The sequence below is a fragment of the Gracilinanus agilis genome, chromosome 5 (genome assembly GCF_016433145.1).
Source record: "Gracilinanus agilis isolate LMUSP501 chromosome 5, AgileGrace, whole genome shotgun sequence".
Classification (NCBI taxonomy): Eukaryota; Metazoa; Chordata; class Mammalia; order Didelphimorphia; family Didelphidae; genus Gracilinanus; species Gracilinanus agilis.
In genome coordinates this window covers 37440421-37458001 of record NC_058134.1, presented here as the reverse complement: position 1 = coordinate 37458001, position 17581 = coordinate 37440421, and the positions used below count along the sequence as shown (strand labels likewise).

General features: G+C 38.2%; 1 protein-coding gene across 1 annotated transcript in view; it reads right to left on the bottom strand.

The window, feature by feature from the left end:
- Positions 1 to 17581, bottom strand: part of TBC1D5 (TBC1 domain family member 5) — a 650187-nt gene that overhangs the window by 94689 nt on the left and 537917 nt on the right. Inside the window, exon 15 of the mRNA XM_044678890.1 lies at positions 842 to 984. Coding sequence (XP_044534825.1) covers positions 842 to 984 — 143 coding nt within the window. The remainder of the gene's footprint in view (positions 1 to 841; positions 985 to 17581) is intronic.

The following is a 17581-nucleotide window of genomic DNA, read 5'->3' as shown; positions in this document are numbered from 1 at the left end:
TGAGTTTTCCCAAATAAGATGTCTGTTCTTTATCCACCCAAGCATGCTATTTGTATAGTGCTGGGGAATCTCCCAAGTAGTTAAGATATTTTAAGTGCCATTTTATTCTCCCCTTTTTGTCTACTATTTCTTAATTTCCTTGAGAAATGTCCCTTTTGTAATTCTTATCACTATGCATTCTCTCTAATCTCAGTTTATGAGTGATTACTTTTACAAAGCAGAAAACAACTCCATGGGGGTAATTTTAAGTCTACTGTAAAACTTTTTCAGGTACAGAATTGATCAGATTACTCAAGATTAGATACATGGATTACCTGGTGATCAAAGACCACAAAATGTTGACTTGAGGGATGGGGAGGGTCATGCTCTCATACTGTGATGGGCAACAGATTGTGTTGAACAATAATAGCAAGAAAGCCAAGCCTTGGTACCTCAAATTCTCACTATTAATAAGTCACTGCTAGAAACAGTTTTCCAGCTTTGGAGAAGCTACTCCCTATTTGTCAGAAGGTGGAGCTCTGTACATGCCTGTTACTCTCTTTTGTGTATGTGATTCAACACACTCTGAATTGAGCGCAGCTGAACCAGAGGTTGTATTCTCTAGAAACCTGGCTCAGAAAATATGTGAAATTTCTCAAAATACTACCTACTGCAACACACACATGCTGGCTAATAAAAATTATGTTTAGTATGTTCAGCTAAAATGTCAATAAATTTCTGTTCACACAGTTTTAAGTATATGTAAGCCATATATTAAAAGACAGAGAACATGTTTTTATAAAAAAGCAAAATACTTAAAAAGAGATTTATTCTAGAGCTAGATGAAGTAATTTATACTCACATGCATCTCGAATATATAGTAACATGGCTACAAAAACGTAGTCCACTAAGCCCAGATTGATACTGTCTGCAAATAAAGCATCCCAGACAACCAGAAGATCCTGAAGAGGGAATTCTCGTCCAAACAGCAGTCGGACCCATCGCCTGAAAATAAAACAAACAAAAACCCCTCAAGAAAATCTTAATTACCAAAGCACTACAAAGCATTAGTAGATTTAATATGCTAAAGAAAAAAACGATATCTAGTTAACAGAAGAAAAATGTAGCGTATGCTTTAATGAGAATACATTTTAAGTTTTAGGTTTTCAAATTAATTTTGTAATTCCAAAGATAGGCTCTAATTTTTAAGTTTTATTAGTATGTGCTGAACGAATAGTTCTAAAAATGCTAAACAGAGAAGGGAGGACAGAGTGAAATACTATATTCAATGTAAATAAATGTATAAGAAAAATGAAATTATCTAGTAGAATGCTTTAATCTTTTATTTGTTTTGCCACAAGATTATGAATGCCAAAATTCATATAAAGCATACTGTTCTAAAATGCTATTTTAAAAACTGAAGGTAAAATACCCCAGCATTCCTATTTTGTACAGCAGACTAAAATCCTTTTTTCTACTATTACATTATGGTCTTAAAGAAGAAAATTATTTTTCTACAGAATCATGTACCTTACAAATTTAAAATGTCCATTTTTTAAGTAAGTAGAAGTAAGATTAAATGTCTGGTTTTGTTTTCAAATATAGTTGTACCATTCACTCACTTTCATTCAATAAATATCTATTCTATTAAATACCTATCAATCAAGCAACCAATTAACAAATGTGTATTAAACGGCTTCTATGCCCCAGACCCCAAGTTATGTACAGGGGATACAAAGACCAAAGAATGCCTAAGCCTCTGGGAGCATACATTGTATTTATGGTGGAGGCTACAGCTTCCTGGAGAGGGCAGGACACTGGATCAGCCTCCCCTGGCAGTAAAGGATTCTCTTATAAGTGAAGATGAGGATGATCTAGGTGATGATAAGAATTCCAAGCAGGTTGGCTCAGCCAGTACATGACTTTTGTGAAGGGAAGGAACACAGTGATACACCTGAAAAGTGGCCTGGAGTAGACTGTGAAGGGACTCAGAGGACTTTCTATGAGAGCTTCTGGAACAGACACGTGACGCAAGCAGGCTTGTGTACTCGGAATATCCAACTGCCAACTGCCAACTGGAGAAGGTGAAATGGAGATGGGGCAGCCTGAAGGGTTGGAGACTCCTGTCATAGTCCAGGGAGGAGGCCATGGAGGCCTCAGTTAACAACAGGTGGCTGATACTAGAAAGCAATTTAGAATTTCACCCCAAAGCTATTAAGCTGTATAGGTTTGCCCTTTGACCAAATAGAGAGACCCCAAAGAGATCAAAGAAGGAAGAAAAAGAACCATAGTTTCAAAAATATTTACAGCAACTTTTTCTGTAGTGGCAAAGAACCGGAAATGGAGAAGATCCCAATCATCACTTGAGGAATGGCGGAACGAGTGAGATTAAGAAATGGCAAAGTGGATAGTTTTAAAAAAATTTAGGAAGTCTTAAATCAACTGATGCAGGGTAAAGTGGGCATCACCAAGCATGCGATTTATCCAATAACGATAAGGTGCGAACAACTCTGAAATGTTCTGGAACTCTGATCAGCAAATGACCAACTACCATCCCAGAGGGCTCCTGAGGAAGCGAGCCTACCATCTGTCTGGATGGAGACTTTTGTTTTTGCATGTGTCCAATGTAGAACTATGTTTTGCTTGACTATACATGTTAGTAACAGGGATTTTGTTTTCGTGCTTTCTCAGTCTAGGGATGGGGAGAGAGAGAAAAGGAGAGAAGGCAGACCTTCAATGCTATAAAATAGAACTTAACAACAACCACAAAAGATTATGTAGGCACGTGAATGAAGAGAAAGGGATGAATACAAATATTAAACTGTATAGGTGTGCCCTTTGACCAAATAGAGAGACCCCAAAGAGATCAAAGAAGGAAGAAAAAGAACCATAGTTTCAAAGGGAAAGAGGGAAGAGCTGAGGATCCATAGACAGACAAGGCAACTGGGAAGTTGTTCACCATGTGTCAGGGCCTGAGCATACAACACAAACAAGGCCCGTCCTTGCTCTCGAGGAGCTGGTGTTCTGGAAGGGAACATCAAGGCTGGGAGTGGTGAAGCTGTGCTGGGACACGGTGTGGAAAAGTCCTGAAAGGGCAGCAGAGGCCTGGATTTGGGCAAGATAAAGCCAACATGGGCCTCTCTGAGCCTCGCTGGTTCCAGGGTAGAGTCCAAGATTCTGTCAGGGAGGAGACACAGAGGATGGTCAAGCAGGGGAGGCAGAGATCTGCATCCAGGCAAGGTAAGCCAAATCTGGACTGTCACAGCCACCCTGTCAGGGTGGGGCTAGAAGCAGAGCCCAAGGTTTTGGGGGGAAGGAGGGGACGGTCTGAGTGGATCACTGGATTTCAAACCTGGGAGACCTAGAAAGACGGCAGTGCCCTTAACCAAAAAAAAAGGGGGGGAAGTCAGGAAAAGTGGAGGAGGGTTTGGGGGAAAAGCACTGACCCTGACAGGCTGTGGGAAAACTGGTGACATTTAATAGGAATGTGGAGATGCAGCCCTGGAGCTCCACATACGCTCACACTCTCATATATTTAGAAATCAAAAGGACAGAGGATATAGCTGAACCCCTGAGAATTAATTTAGGGTGTACGAAGAGAGAAGAGAGCCACAGGAGACAGAGAGGAGCCAGGAAGAGAGCCCCCGCCATGCGATTACGTGATCACCCAACACCCAAGAGGCATCTTGACGGAGGTCCCCCGGCCGCCTTCCACTCCGCAGAGCCACAATACAGCTCCTTCTTGCGGGCTCCCCGCCGCTCTCTAATCTCTCTCGGGCCATGGAGGGCAGCCGGGCACATTTACAGCCTGCGTCCTGTCTGCCTGCCGGGCCTCGTCTCCGCTTCCTGAGCCTTCCCGAAGTCCTGGCGCTCCAGCGGCCTCCATTCTCTCCCTGCATTAGGGAAGGTCTCATGGGGGTAACTTCAGCAGCCCCCCATCCCTTCCGGGGACACTGCAAAATCCTCTGTCCGGCCCTCAAAGGTCTCCCCCACCTGATTTCTCCCTCCCTTTGCAGCCTTCTATGGCCTGGATCCCACCAAACAGGTGGCTGCGGCTCCCTGCACGGGAAGCTGCATGCCCGGATGGGCTGCCCTCCGGGCCCAGAACGCTGGCTCTCCTCGCTCGGCCTCTGGCCACCTTCCTCAGGAGGCGTTTTCCGGGACGCTCGGCACGTCTAAGATCACTTTCCGCCTCCAGCTCCAGGCACGTCCCTCTGAATCTTCGGGAGGCCCCCCCCCCCCCCCGAGTGGGGCTCTCTGAGGACAGACCAGTTTTCACCTTCCTTTATAGCCCTGGCTCTGAACAGTGCCTGGCACTCTGTTCAGTGGAGGGGCGGCCGGCAGAGTCGGGGGAAGATGGAATCAAGGGCACAAGTTGGCATTTATGAGTGTGGCTAACAACCTCTCCTCTAAAACTAAATAAAAAAAACAAAGAGAGGACGTTAAAGGCATTTCTAATACCACAGTGAGATGGAAAGAGGGAGGGACGTGTAATCCTTATGGAGAGCCTCAATGTATTGTCATCAAGCATTAAACTGTAGTTTCAGAGAAGGCTTATTCATTGCCATCAGTTTGAAAGGGACAATCAAGGCCACTTAGAGCCTTTCTCTGTACATGCTTATTTAGTATGAGACTTCCAAGCAGGACCTGGATGTGTTTCCCACATCTATACCTGAATTTCAATGGTGTCATTGATAATTCATCCATGACTGGCAAGAAAATTAAATTCTACCTCTCTGTTCTATTTAAAACCATGCAATGACCACTTCACAAACAGGCCAGCATAGAGTAAGGAAGAGGTGGGAAAAGTCTTTGGAGAACTGGACTGATATGCCAGGATTGCTACATCCTGGCTCTGTCCTTGGCTAAGTGACTCTAGCCATGATCCTAAGCTGTCCAGTAGAGAAAAATGTGTACTAGATACTTCCCATGGATGCAGTAAGAATCTTTGTAAACTGTTATTGATAGAGCATTTTACATTGGAATAAGGGATTGGTTTGGAGTTAGGCAAATTGGCTTGAATCTCTATTCTGGCTCTTAATAATCATGTAACTTTGGAAAGGTCATATTACATTTCTGTGCCTCAGTTTTCTCATATGTAAAATTAAAGAGTTAGACTCAATGGCTTCTAGGGTCCCTTCGAACTCTAAATTTAAGATGTTTTGCACCATATAAATGTCAAGTATAATAACAATTATTAGCAACTTCCTTTATTGTAAATCTTATTTAATAATATAATTAATATTTAATTATTAATCAATTTTATGTGTGTATTAGAAAATTTACTAAACATGTAAAATCATTTATATTTTCAGAACAAAATATAAAGGAAATTTTGATGCCACTATTGAAAGAGTACCATGTTTTTTACAATTTTAAAAATCATCTTTCAGTAACCAAATGGGTTAAGATTAAAAGTAGTGAGATTAGTTTCTCATAATTTTGACAGCTGCAGGAGAGTGGAGGCAGTAGAATCATTTTGAAGGCTAGTAATGGGAGACTTTTGGACCAGATCTGAGTTAATGAAGACGAGGACTAGGGTGATATAGGTCGATGAATGGAGAGGTAGTGGATATCCATACATTATAGAGGTAGAATTAACAAGATTTATGAGGGATTAGATAATAAAAAAGAATGAAAGTGAAGAGTTGAAGACTGAAGATGACTTTGAGATTGCAAATCTGGATGACTAGAAAGGTGATTGTATCTTGGACAGAAATAGTGAAATTGGAAAAAGGAATAGGTATAGGAGGAAAGATGATTAGAATTAGAGACCATGTTTTATGCATCATAAGATCATAGATTTAGAGCTCAACACGACCTTAAAGATCATGTAATCCAATCCCTGTATTTTACATATGCGGAAATCAGAATCCAGAAATGGGAAGACTTGTATTCCTCCGAATCTTGAAAATTGTAGATGCTGAATAAATATTAATTGAACTCGTTCATTCAATTGGTAGCCATATCATATTATTTTTTTTACTAAAAAAACAAACAAACCCTTACCTTCTGTCTTAGAATCAATACTGTATATTGATTCCAAGGGGGAAGTGGTAAAGGCTAGGCAATGGGGCTTAAGAGACTTGCCCAGGGTCACATAGCTAGGAAGTGTTTGGGGTCATATATGTACCCAGAACCTCCTGTCTCTGGGCCTGGCTCTCAATCCACGGAGCCACCTAGCTGTCGCCTATATTGTTTATTTACACCGAATAAAATAAAATTAAAAATGCTAATTTTTATTATTAATTATTATTGTTATTTATATTATTTATATATCACGCATATTTACACATTATTATTTTATTATATTATAGTATAAATAATATTAATATGGTTGATATTATTTATAATATAATAATTTATAATTATTAACATTATTAATTAATAATATAAAAAGATGAATTAAAACAACCTCTGTTTTGAAGTTTACATTGTACTTGAGGGAATGAAGGACACTTGATCCTACCAGACCTTATATTATATTGCAAAGTATGATTTTTTTTTTATTAAATAAAAAAATAATAGCAGGTTAGGGAAACAGATAAGTAATATTTTCCTAAAGCTCAGATCTGACTATGTCACTTCTCTACTCCATTAACTCCAGTGACTCCACGTAGCCTTCAGGATCAAATTTAAAATCCTCTGGCATTCAAAGCCCTTCATATTAGTTCCTCCCCTTTTTAGTATTCTCATGCCTTATATCCTCTTATATAATCTTCATCTCATCTATACCTTTATCCGTTATACTCTTTGGCCCAGTGACCCTGGCCTCCTTGCTATTTCTTAAACAAGAATTTGCCTCTCCCAAATGGGCAATTTCTTTGGCTCTCCACCATCCATGGAATGCTCTCCTTCCTCATCTCTACATCTTGTCTTCTTTAAATTTCAGCTAGAATTCTACTTTCAAAAGTCTACAGGAAGTCTTTCCCAATTCCCCCTTAATCTAGTACCTTAGTTCTGTGGATAATTCCCAAATCATCCCATGTAGAGCTTCTTTATATGTAGTTGACTTCATGTTCACTTTAGCTGGACGGGATGGTTGTATTTTGCCTTTCTTTGTATGCCCCGTGCTTAGCAACGCTGCTGGTACACAGTAGGCACTTAATAAATACTTACTGACTATCTGCCTTAAGTCACAGAATCTAATAACTAAGAATACTGAGGTACCTGAGACTAGTTACTGTGACCCAAAGAAATCACTTCTCCAGGTAGAGGTCAATTTTTTGTCAAGTCACAACCTACATCTTTTGTGGCTGGGGTTGGTTAGTGCATTTTCCCCCAGTGAAGGGCTTTGTATTTATCCCTATCAAATGCCATCCACTTCCATTGAAGTTCTTCTTTAACCCCTTAGTGAGGTAGTGCATGGAGGAGACCCAGAATTCTGAAGGCCATAAACATCAAGGGAAAAGCAGACTCCAGCATGTTCTCTAGAGGAGAGTCTGGTTTGATAAGAACATAGGTGATGACATGAAATAATGTTAAAGTGAGGGTGCATAATCTCACTGTCTAGACTCCTTGAATCACTATCTTCAAATATATAAATGGTTTGGCCATTTACAGCAACCTTACATTTAATTAGTATCATACTTTTATGCATATGCTACCCACTGACTACATCTAATTGGCTTTATATCTATAGATTTTATTTTCCAAAATAGACTTCTGAACTCCTTGAGGATCAGGATCACATTTCTTATTTTATCCAGGATGCCTAATTTCTGGTCAAGTACTTTGAACATAGCAGGTACCCATTTTTTGATTTATTAATTTCTCTTTAACTGTCTAGCACCACGAGGTAAAAGTATAACTGCTTTGGAAATATTAGTATTGATTTTGCCCAATGTACTTAAAAAAACAGCCAGTATGATGGAGTAGAACATGTACTAGATTTAGAGACCTGGATTCAAGTCTTAGCCTTGGCTTTTACTAGTTATGAAGAACAAGTCAGTTAACCTGAGACTCAGCTCTTTAGCTGTAAACTGTAAAATAGTTGGGGAAAGAGTTCATGGCAAAACTTATGATGTTAAATAAATAGGAGCTGATTTTAAAACTAAAAACTTAAAGATTTAAAAGTCCTTGTGCATTGCTACTTTACATTTTATATAAAGAAAAATTCTTGGTAAATTACTTTTAGAGAAAAGTTTTTTCTCTTGAAGAAATATCACTTCTTCTCTTGTGTCACAAATCTTGGGACTATTAAGGCAAAATTCCCAGAATACATTGCCTTATGAAGGGAGACCACAATGTTGCTAACAATAAAATAATCAATTCTTTTCCAGCTGGACATAGTTTTTAAATAAACACAGTTCTTACTCCCCTTACTTTGCACTTTCTTCAAAGAGCTAATAATCCAAGAAAAGATTCCATTCTATCTCCATTCTCTATGGAATGAATTACAGAAAGGAATTATTTCAGGGTTCTTGCCTTCACAGAAAGGAAAACTTACTTTAAGGAGTGAAGTTATATGTAGGAGTTTAGTCCTACAATTAACAAGCTTTTATTGCAGTTAAAAATATTTAGTGAGAGTTTAAGTTACACTTAATGATAGCATTAAACCCTTTTCTTTCTAGATAGCTGTGGTTTAATTATTGCTCTATACTATTAATCTTGCTTTACATCTGTTACACCTGCAGACTGTAATGCTCATAACAGTGTACATTTTATCACTCATGATAATACAATAATTCATATTTTACCAGACCTACTTAGTAATTAAAATCTGCACAAACAAAAAAGACCATCAGAGGTTTTAAAGCAATAATAAACCATTCAAGGATGGTACTCCTTCCATGTTTGAATGCCTATCACTGTCTAAGATTCTTCTATAATTAAACTGTAATCTTCCGGGAATCAGTAAGTGCTGGATAAGGTTACCAGTTACTGAATGTCCTCAAGAAGTACCCATGGAAATATGGTTTTTATCAATGAGTCAATGAGTGATCAGTTTGAGTGAGGCCTAAACAAGCTTTAGCAAGGCATTTTGGGAGGAGGGGAGGCTACAAGGACGAAAGAAGGCCTCAGCCTTTGCTCTCGGCAAGCACGGACTCTTCTGGGAGTGATGACGCAAATGAAGAGGATTCAAGGTAGAATGTGTTAGGGCCAAAAATGCTATTAAAAATGAGAATGAGTGATCCCTTTCAGCTGTCAAGATGAGGGAACGTTAAGTGGAGGAGAAGGCACTGAGCTGGGCGCTGAAGGAAGGAAATGATTCAAGTGGCCGCAGTGTGGAGGGCCTGCATTCCCTTCCTGGCTGGTGAACAGAGGCAGGAGGCTGGGAGCAAGCATGACAGGGAGCCTGGGTCCGGCTCCAAAGGCAGGGGATCTCGGCACGCAGGGGCACCACGGCCCACATTCAGGAGCGAACCAAGGATCGGGGCGAGAGAAGGCGCGGCTCCTGCCCTGAAGCGGGAGCTGGGTCTATCCCTTCCCCAGATTCTGGAACAACTCTTTAGTTCTGTGCGGGCGAGCAGACCCTTTTGCCTTTGCTATTTCCTACTTGCAAAGTCAGTCTTTCTCTCAGTAGATGGGCTAAAACGTCACCACGCTGACAAAGCTGAGCATCTACTGACCATCGAAGGAGGAAGAGTGCAAAGCAGAGGTTTCTAAGCACGCAAATGACTGGGTCAGTCCTTCGCCTGAGGACAATCATTTGGGGAGCTGCTCAGAGGATTGACTAAGGAGACAGGGGTGCAGGCAAGTTTACATTTGGGTAAGGAGTCATGAAAGCAGAACTAAGGGGGTAGGAAATGTTTTACTTTGGCAATCTATGTTTCAAAAATACAGTTAAATGATTCATTTTAAGTTTTACCGGCTATTTGATCCTTTGTCTTTACTCACACGCCAATGAGCAATGGGCACAAATGTAATAGAAAAGATATATCAGGAAAGTATTGGAGTACTTTTAGAGTACAGTGGAACACAAGATCAATGGGAAAACCAAAGCAGCCTAATATTTGATAAATGTTCAATGATCTTAGTTCTGCTTTGGGTTCCTAGATTCTATTCCAATGTAATTTTTGATTATAATAAATATTATAAACACAATTTTCAATCCTTTGCCATCTTAAAACTACAGAATAAAACCTACTGGCTGTCAAAATTGTGATATCAGCACCATGAAGAATGTGTGACACACACAATGATGGCCTGGGTATCTAATGACTTTCTTGACAGGAGTTCTGAATTTTCACACTGGACTTTTAAAATATTCAGCTCTCTTGAAATTTTCCCTTTTAGTGATCCTTCTGTGGAAATAGTCTAAAAATTAAATATAATTAAATATTACAGTCAATGTAATCAGGGTCACAAAATGTTCCTATATTTAGTTCCAGCTGCTCTGCAGAGAAAAACCAGGGTATAGAGAAACCAAAATAAATTATTTTGTTCCAGTTTCACATTTATTATTAATCTCAAGGCTCTTCAAAATATAGGCTTCTGGAACATGTTTAACCTGCTTGATATATTTCTTCCCCCCCCCCCCCCCCGCTTCAGCTAATTATTTCCATTAAGTCCTTTTTAAAATTTCTCATGAGCTGGATCCTGTGGAGAATGATATGAATTCCTTTAAACTCATCAAATTGTCTCAAAAGAAAATATTCCAACTATAAGTTGGCTACTGTTTTTAAAGACAGTTTTCCTCCCTCTAAGTCAATAACTAACAGTTTGGGGATTTGAACCCTGTTTTTTGTGGGGTGGGGTGGGGGGATGATGTAGAAAACTAATTTGATTTTGTACGGTATTAGAAATGCTAAAAATGCATCTTTGTTTTGGGAGCAATTTGCTGTTTACTTAAGAGGGCAATATCTGTTTATTAAGGAAGGTTTCTTATTCAAATAATTATCACCCATTTCTGCTGCAATGAATCCTCTTTGGCAAGTGACTGAAACTGCTTTAGTAGAATAATTGTCATGATCCTTCTGTGGAAACAGTCTGTATGGGAAGTCTGGCCTTGGGTGCCCATCTTCTTGTAGATATTGAAGAAAATTAAAATAAAATTGATTGTGGGATATAATTGTTAAAGGTCCTTGATTGTTTCTAAATACTCTATAATGCATTCTTTTAGAGTTAGCGTCTATGTGAATTCTGGGAAGCTTGGCGATTTGTAAATCGCTGAGCACGTTATTAATGGATCATCATTAAATATGTACAGCTCAATAATCCAAGGATGGGTGATTATATCAGTGTGGGTGCTCTTTCCGAGGAAAGAGCTTAGCTTTAATGAGATGGGGCTGAGAAATTCGTCATCTGGTAGCCACCCTTCGGGTGCTAATCTCGCCTTCTCGTCTAGATCGCTCTCCTCCTGTGGGCTCTTCAGGTGATCAGCCAGTTCCTCGAACAAACTAAGGCTTCCTAGTTTCACAGAAAGTTACCATCGTTTACATCATGATGTACATATGCATGGATACAGGCACACACAGGGAGCTTACCAGCCAGCTGACATCGTGACCCGCAGCCTCCAGCCCAATGGCAAGCGCCAACGAGGCACTTTCTAGAGGCTCGTGGCTTGTTGTGGGGGAACCTTTCTAAGAACGTGGGGTTCCCTCCATGCTGTACTAGACTACAGCAGGCCGTAAGACTGGGGTTTCGAGGGAATGTTATTAAATAACAATAATGAAAATCAATACAACATTAGGTCCCAATGAGTGTGAATTGTATTACTTGAATTCTCACTACATCTTTTCATTGGGTTGGAACAAATTATTGTAATTTATATAACTGTGGCTTCGAATAATATGAATTGAAAAACATGTGACCACTTCAAAGGATTCATTCTTTGCATTAATTTGAACCTAGCTATTTGCCCTCATTATTATTATTTTGAGAGGGTGCTAGAGATGGAGCCCAAGACCAAAAGTAGTGTCAGGACATTGTTAGAGAAGAGATGTGGCCTTCATGAGAGGACCCAAAGGTGGATTTGGAAACGACTAAAGATTAAGATCCAAAGAGTTAGTAATGCCAACCTGGAAGGAAATGTCTAGTAGAGTGCTGGGAGAGCTGTCCCTGGCTCTGTTCTGCTCAACATTTTTATTAATGACTTGAAGGAAGGCAAAAATATTATCTTTATTAAATGTGTGGATGGCATGAAGTTGAGAGGGATGTTGAATGATAAAATCAGGATTCAAAAATATCTCTACAGGTTAGAACAATGAATCTAATTAAGAGAAAATTTAATGGGTATAAATGTTCTACATTCAGTTTTAAAAAACAATTGTAAAAATACATGATGGTAAGGCACAGTCAGATGAAAGATTTTGTGAAAAACGTTCTCAGAGCTGTAATGGACTTGCAAGCTTAGCATAAACGAATAGTAAGACGATGGCCGTCTACAAAGCTAATGAGGCTTCAGGATGCACTAACAGAAGTAGAATTTACTGAAAGAAGGAGCTGATAATCTCATTGTTTTCAGTCTCTGTTAGCATGCTATGAGAAAGGTATTAAAAAAACGAGCATGACCAGGATGGGGGAGAAGTTGGAAACCTCATACAAGGATCAGGTGAAGGAACCAGGGATATTTATCATGGAAGGAGGGAAGATAAGGAGCATTTGTTATGTGCCAGGAACTATGCAAAGCGCAATCTTCTCTCCTTTCATTATTATCGTCATTTTACAGTTAGAAACTAAGGCAGACCCAAGTTCAGGGACTTGGCCAAGGTCCAATAACTTGGGACTGAGGTTGGGTTGGAGTGCAGGTGTTCTTAGAGAAGACTCAGATGCTTAGACAAGACATGGGTGCAAGTTGACTGATGGGATGAATTTAAAAAATTAAGGTGTGAGAAAGAAGGATGCCTTGGGAAAAGGGAGATGGGAGAGGGGGATGGGGGAAATTATTTCACATAAAAGAGGTGCAAAAGAAGGAGCTTTTACAGTGGAGAAGATAGGGAGGTAGGGTGGCAGGCAACACGTGCACCTTACTCTTATCAGAATTGGTTCAAAGAGAGAATAACAAATACATTCAGTTGGGTATAGAAATCTAACCTCCTATAGGACAGGAGAAAGGGAAAGGAACAAGAAAAAGGCAGATGGGCTGATTGATATAGAAAGAGATAATGGATTAAAGGAAGTAGTGCTCAGAAGCAAAGCAGACCTTTGAGGAGGGAAGGGTAAAAAGAAAGAGAGAAGGAAGGTTAAACAAGAAAAAAAATAGAGAAGGAAATAAAATGTGAATGGGAAGAATTCACTCATAAAACAGAAGTAAATAGCAAAATGGATTAAAAACCAGAATCTAACAATATGTTGCTTATAAGAAATACACTTGAAACAGAGACACGCAGAGTAAAAATAATGGGCTTAAGGAACATCTATTATACTTCAGCTAAGAGAAAATAAAAGAAGGGGTAGTTATCATGATCTCAGATAAAGCAAAAACAAAAATAAATCTAATTAAAGGAGATAAGCAGGGAAACTATATTTTACTCAATGATATCATAGACAATGAAGACAATCCATATTAAATATATATTCACCAAATTACATAACATTCAAATTCTTTTTTAAAATAATATTTTATTTTTTACCAATTACATATAACTTTTAAAAACATCTTAAAAAATTTTTTTAAGTTCCAAAATTCTCTCCCTCTCCTACCCCTTCCTGATATGGTAAGCGATCTGATATGAATCTTATATAGAGGGGGCAGTTGGGTAGCTCAGTGGATTGAGAACCAGGCCTAGAGATGGGAGGTCCTAGGTTCAAATTCAGCCTCAGACACTTCCCAGCTGTGTGACCCTGGGCAAGTCACTTGACCCCCCCATTGCCCACCCTTACCACTCTTCCACCTATGAGCCAATACACAGAAGGGTTTAAAAAAAATGAATGAATCTTACATAGCATCCAAATTCTTAAATGAAAAGCTAAATGAGTAACAAGAGGAAATAAGATAGTAAAACTATATTAATGGAGGAACTCAACTTTCTCCTCTTAGACTGGATGAATCTAACCATAAAATAAAGAAGATAAGGAGATGAATAGAATTTTATAAGATTTAGATATAATAGATCTCTAGAGAAAACTGAATGAGAATAGAAAGGAAGATACCCTTTTATCAGCTGTACACGACACCTTTACAAAAACGACAGTGTATTAGGCATAAAACGTCACAACCAAATGCCAAAAAGCAGAAATGTTAAATGTATACTTTTCAGAATATAATGCAATGCAATTATATTCAATAAAGGGCTGTGAAAAGATGGAAACTAATTTAATCCTAAAGAATGATCGAAGAACAAACCATAGAAACAATAAATAATTTCATTTTAAAGAGTATGATAATGATGAAATCACATGTAAATATTATGGGATGCAGCAAAAACAGGCTTAGGGGAAAATCTATATCCCTAGCCCTTATAGCAATAAAAAAGAGAAAGAGCAGATTAACGAAATGGCATGCAATGAAGAAGACTTAGGAAAACATGGTGACTGTCTTCAAGTTTTTGAAGGGCTGTCCTATGGAAGTGAGATTTAATTTGTTTTTTTTTCACACAACAAAAGTAAATAAGAATAGGTTTTAGAAAAGCAAAAAAACATAATGGAAAACATCCTAACAAAGCTGAACAAAAAGCAGAAAAGTGAGCTCCCCGTGACTAGAAATCTTCAAATGACAGTTACATGCTCACCAGTGAGAGAATTGCAGAATAGACTTCTGGTAGATGCTGAACTGGGTTAAGGTATTTCAAAAGAAAGCCTTAACAAATAATAGCAACAGTGCTACCACTGGCTACAAATATTAACTTTTAGAAGTAATGAGAAGTTCTGGTCAACACGAACAAAGACTATTATGGACGATTCACCATGGTTCTCTGGCTGGTGACCATAGAAAGCCAAAAAGGCTTTGTCCTGACATTGTGTTTTATAGGCAAAGAAATTTAGAGGATAATAACTTGCTAAATGAACATGAACAAAATTTCTCAAAGTAATATCTCCTATTCTTTCCAAATATGCCATTATTAAAAGTTTTTGTTTATTTTTTATAATATTGCTACAGACTAATTCACTATGGTTTTACAAAAATCTTTCAATAACACTTTTTTAGCTTCCAAAGGTTTTAGAGAGGATCACAAGTATTTGACTAGTATGCAATTATACATTATTATTGTAAGATTTAATAAGGAAAACACAACTAGGCAGAGAAGAGGTAAGAAGTAGAGTTGATGATGCTTCTGAAAGTGATCTCTGATGGAGAAAGGATGGAAAAGACTCAAAGACAGCCCAAAAGTGTTATATAGTCACATAGGCTGATTCTAGGAGTCCTGAGAAGTTGGAATATAGCCAGCTAATTCTTGAAAGGATGATCTACAATCCTTTGCCCTTTCCTCTCACTTATGAATAACCTAAATATACTACCAGACCCTGGCAAAAGCAGTGACTATAGATGGCGTTTGTCTCTAGACATCTATCATCTCTTCTCTCTCTTGGAACTGGATGCCCCAGCAATGCCCTGGAAGTTGCTTTCCCTCACCCAGAAATACCTGTCCTAAATTTCAAATGGAACTTTTCCAATCTGTTCAATCAAATTTTCAAAGAAGAAGCATTTGGTAGTCTAATACTAGCTACAATGATGACTGATAATGTAATGTATGACCCTTACCCAAGAGCATTTGCATTTTAAAAAAGGACTGCAGGGACTAGGCTTGTTTAAATCTAATGAAATAAATCTCTAATCAGAGATTAAGTCATAATTTATGTTGGAGAAGGGGGATCATATTGTATAGGCATTTGCCTGTGCCAAAATCCAGCCAGGGAAACATTATTATGAAGCCAATGAGAGAGAGAGAGAGAGAGAGAGAGAGAGAGAGAGAGAGAGAGAGAGAGAGAGAGAGCGAGAGCGCTTCTCTGTTTGAACTGAAAGTCAGATGTGCATATAATTGTGAGTTGGTTTCTGTATGATCTTTTTTTCTTCTTCAAAATCTCAAGAGAAGTGAGAAAATGAAACCAAAAGAGAATTTCCTATATTATGTTTTACTTCCTTTAAAAAACAATTGTCTTTTTAAGTGCTATATTTTGTTATCATATTTATTTCCAAAGACAAAAGGTTAAAAAAGGAACCAAAGTTTAGCAAAAATAACCAACACTTCTGTCATATCTGACATATGCAATATTCTACACTCATATTCACCTACAGTTGCAATGAGGAAAGAGGTGCATTTTCTCAACTATTCTCTTTGGCCAAGCTTTGTCAATATAATTAAATGGTATTCCTTCAGCTTTTCCTCTCAATTCTTTCCATTTATACTGTTTTATTTATTTTGTATTATGGTTTTCCTAGATCTTCTTACTTCATTCTGTATCAGTTTTAAAAATTCTTGCCATGTTTCCATGCAGTCAATAAACTTTCATTAAGTTTCTACTATGTGCCAAGTATTATGTTAACACTGGGGATACAAAAAGGGGAAAAGACAATCTCTGTTCTTAAAGAGATAAAAGTTAAATGTGGGAAACTAGATGTAAAAAACTATCAAACAAGCTACATATATGATAAATAGAAAGCAATCAGTAGAGTAAAGCACTAGAATCAAAGGGAATTAGGAAAGGTTTCTTATTGAATGTAGAATTTTAGGGGGCAGCTAGGTGGCTCAGTAGATGGAGAGCCAGGCCTGGAGATAGGAGGTCCTGGGTTCAAATTTGGCCTCAGACACCTCCCAGCTGTGTAACCCTGGGCAAGTCACTTAACATCATTGCCCACTCTTACCACTCTTCTGCCTTGGAGCCAATACAAAGTATTGATTCTAAGATGGGATGTAAAGGTTTAAAAAAAAAGTAGAATTTTAGTTGGGATCTGAAGGAAGCCAGGGAATCCAGGATGTGGAAATAAGGAAAGGGAGCATTCCAGATATTTAGATCACCAGTGAAAATGCCCAGAATCAGGAGGAATATGATTTTATCTGAGAAACAGCAAGGAGATCAGTGTCACTGGGTCACAGAGCAAATTGAGAGTGGTTATTAGGGTATCAAGTTTGAAAGATGGGGATAGGTTTTTTTAAAAATGAAGGATTTTATATATCATCCTAAAGGTATAAGAGAACTATTTAAAAAAAAGAACCTGTGTGTTAGGAAGATGACTTTGACAGTCAAGTGGAATATGGACTGGATATAAAATAAATCCACATAAATCATCAGGATTTTCATATATTACTAATGGAATCCTGTAAGAATAGGTAGAAGAAGATACATCGTTAAAAATAACCACAGATAAAATAAAATACCTGGGAATATATCTGCCAAAACAAACCCAGGAACTATATAAACATAATTATAAAACATTTTCTACACAAATAAAGTTAGAACTGGAGAAATAGTAATGGTATTTGGATGGGCAGAGCCAATAATTATTAAAATGGCAATCCTACCTCAACTAATCTACTTATTCAATGCTACCCCATTTAAATTACTAAAAAAACTTTTATTGAGCTAGATAATAAAATATCTAAAAAAATAAAAAGATAATAAAATACATTTGGAAGAACAAAAGATCAAGAATATCTAAAGAATTAATGAAAAATGTAAAGGGAAGGAGGTCTAGCCATTGGACAGGACAGAAACATAACAAACAATAGTATAAGATTATAGTAACCTTGAATTTGACAAAAGCACAGATATTGGTTTT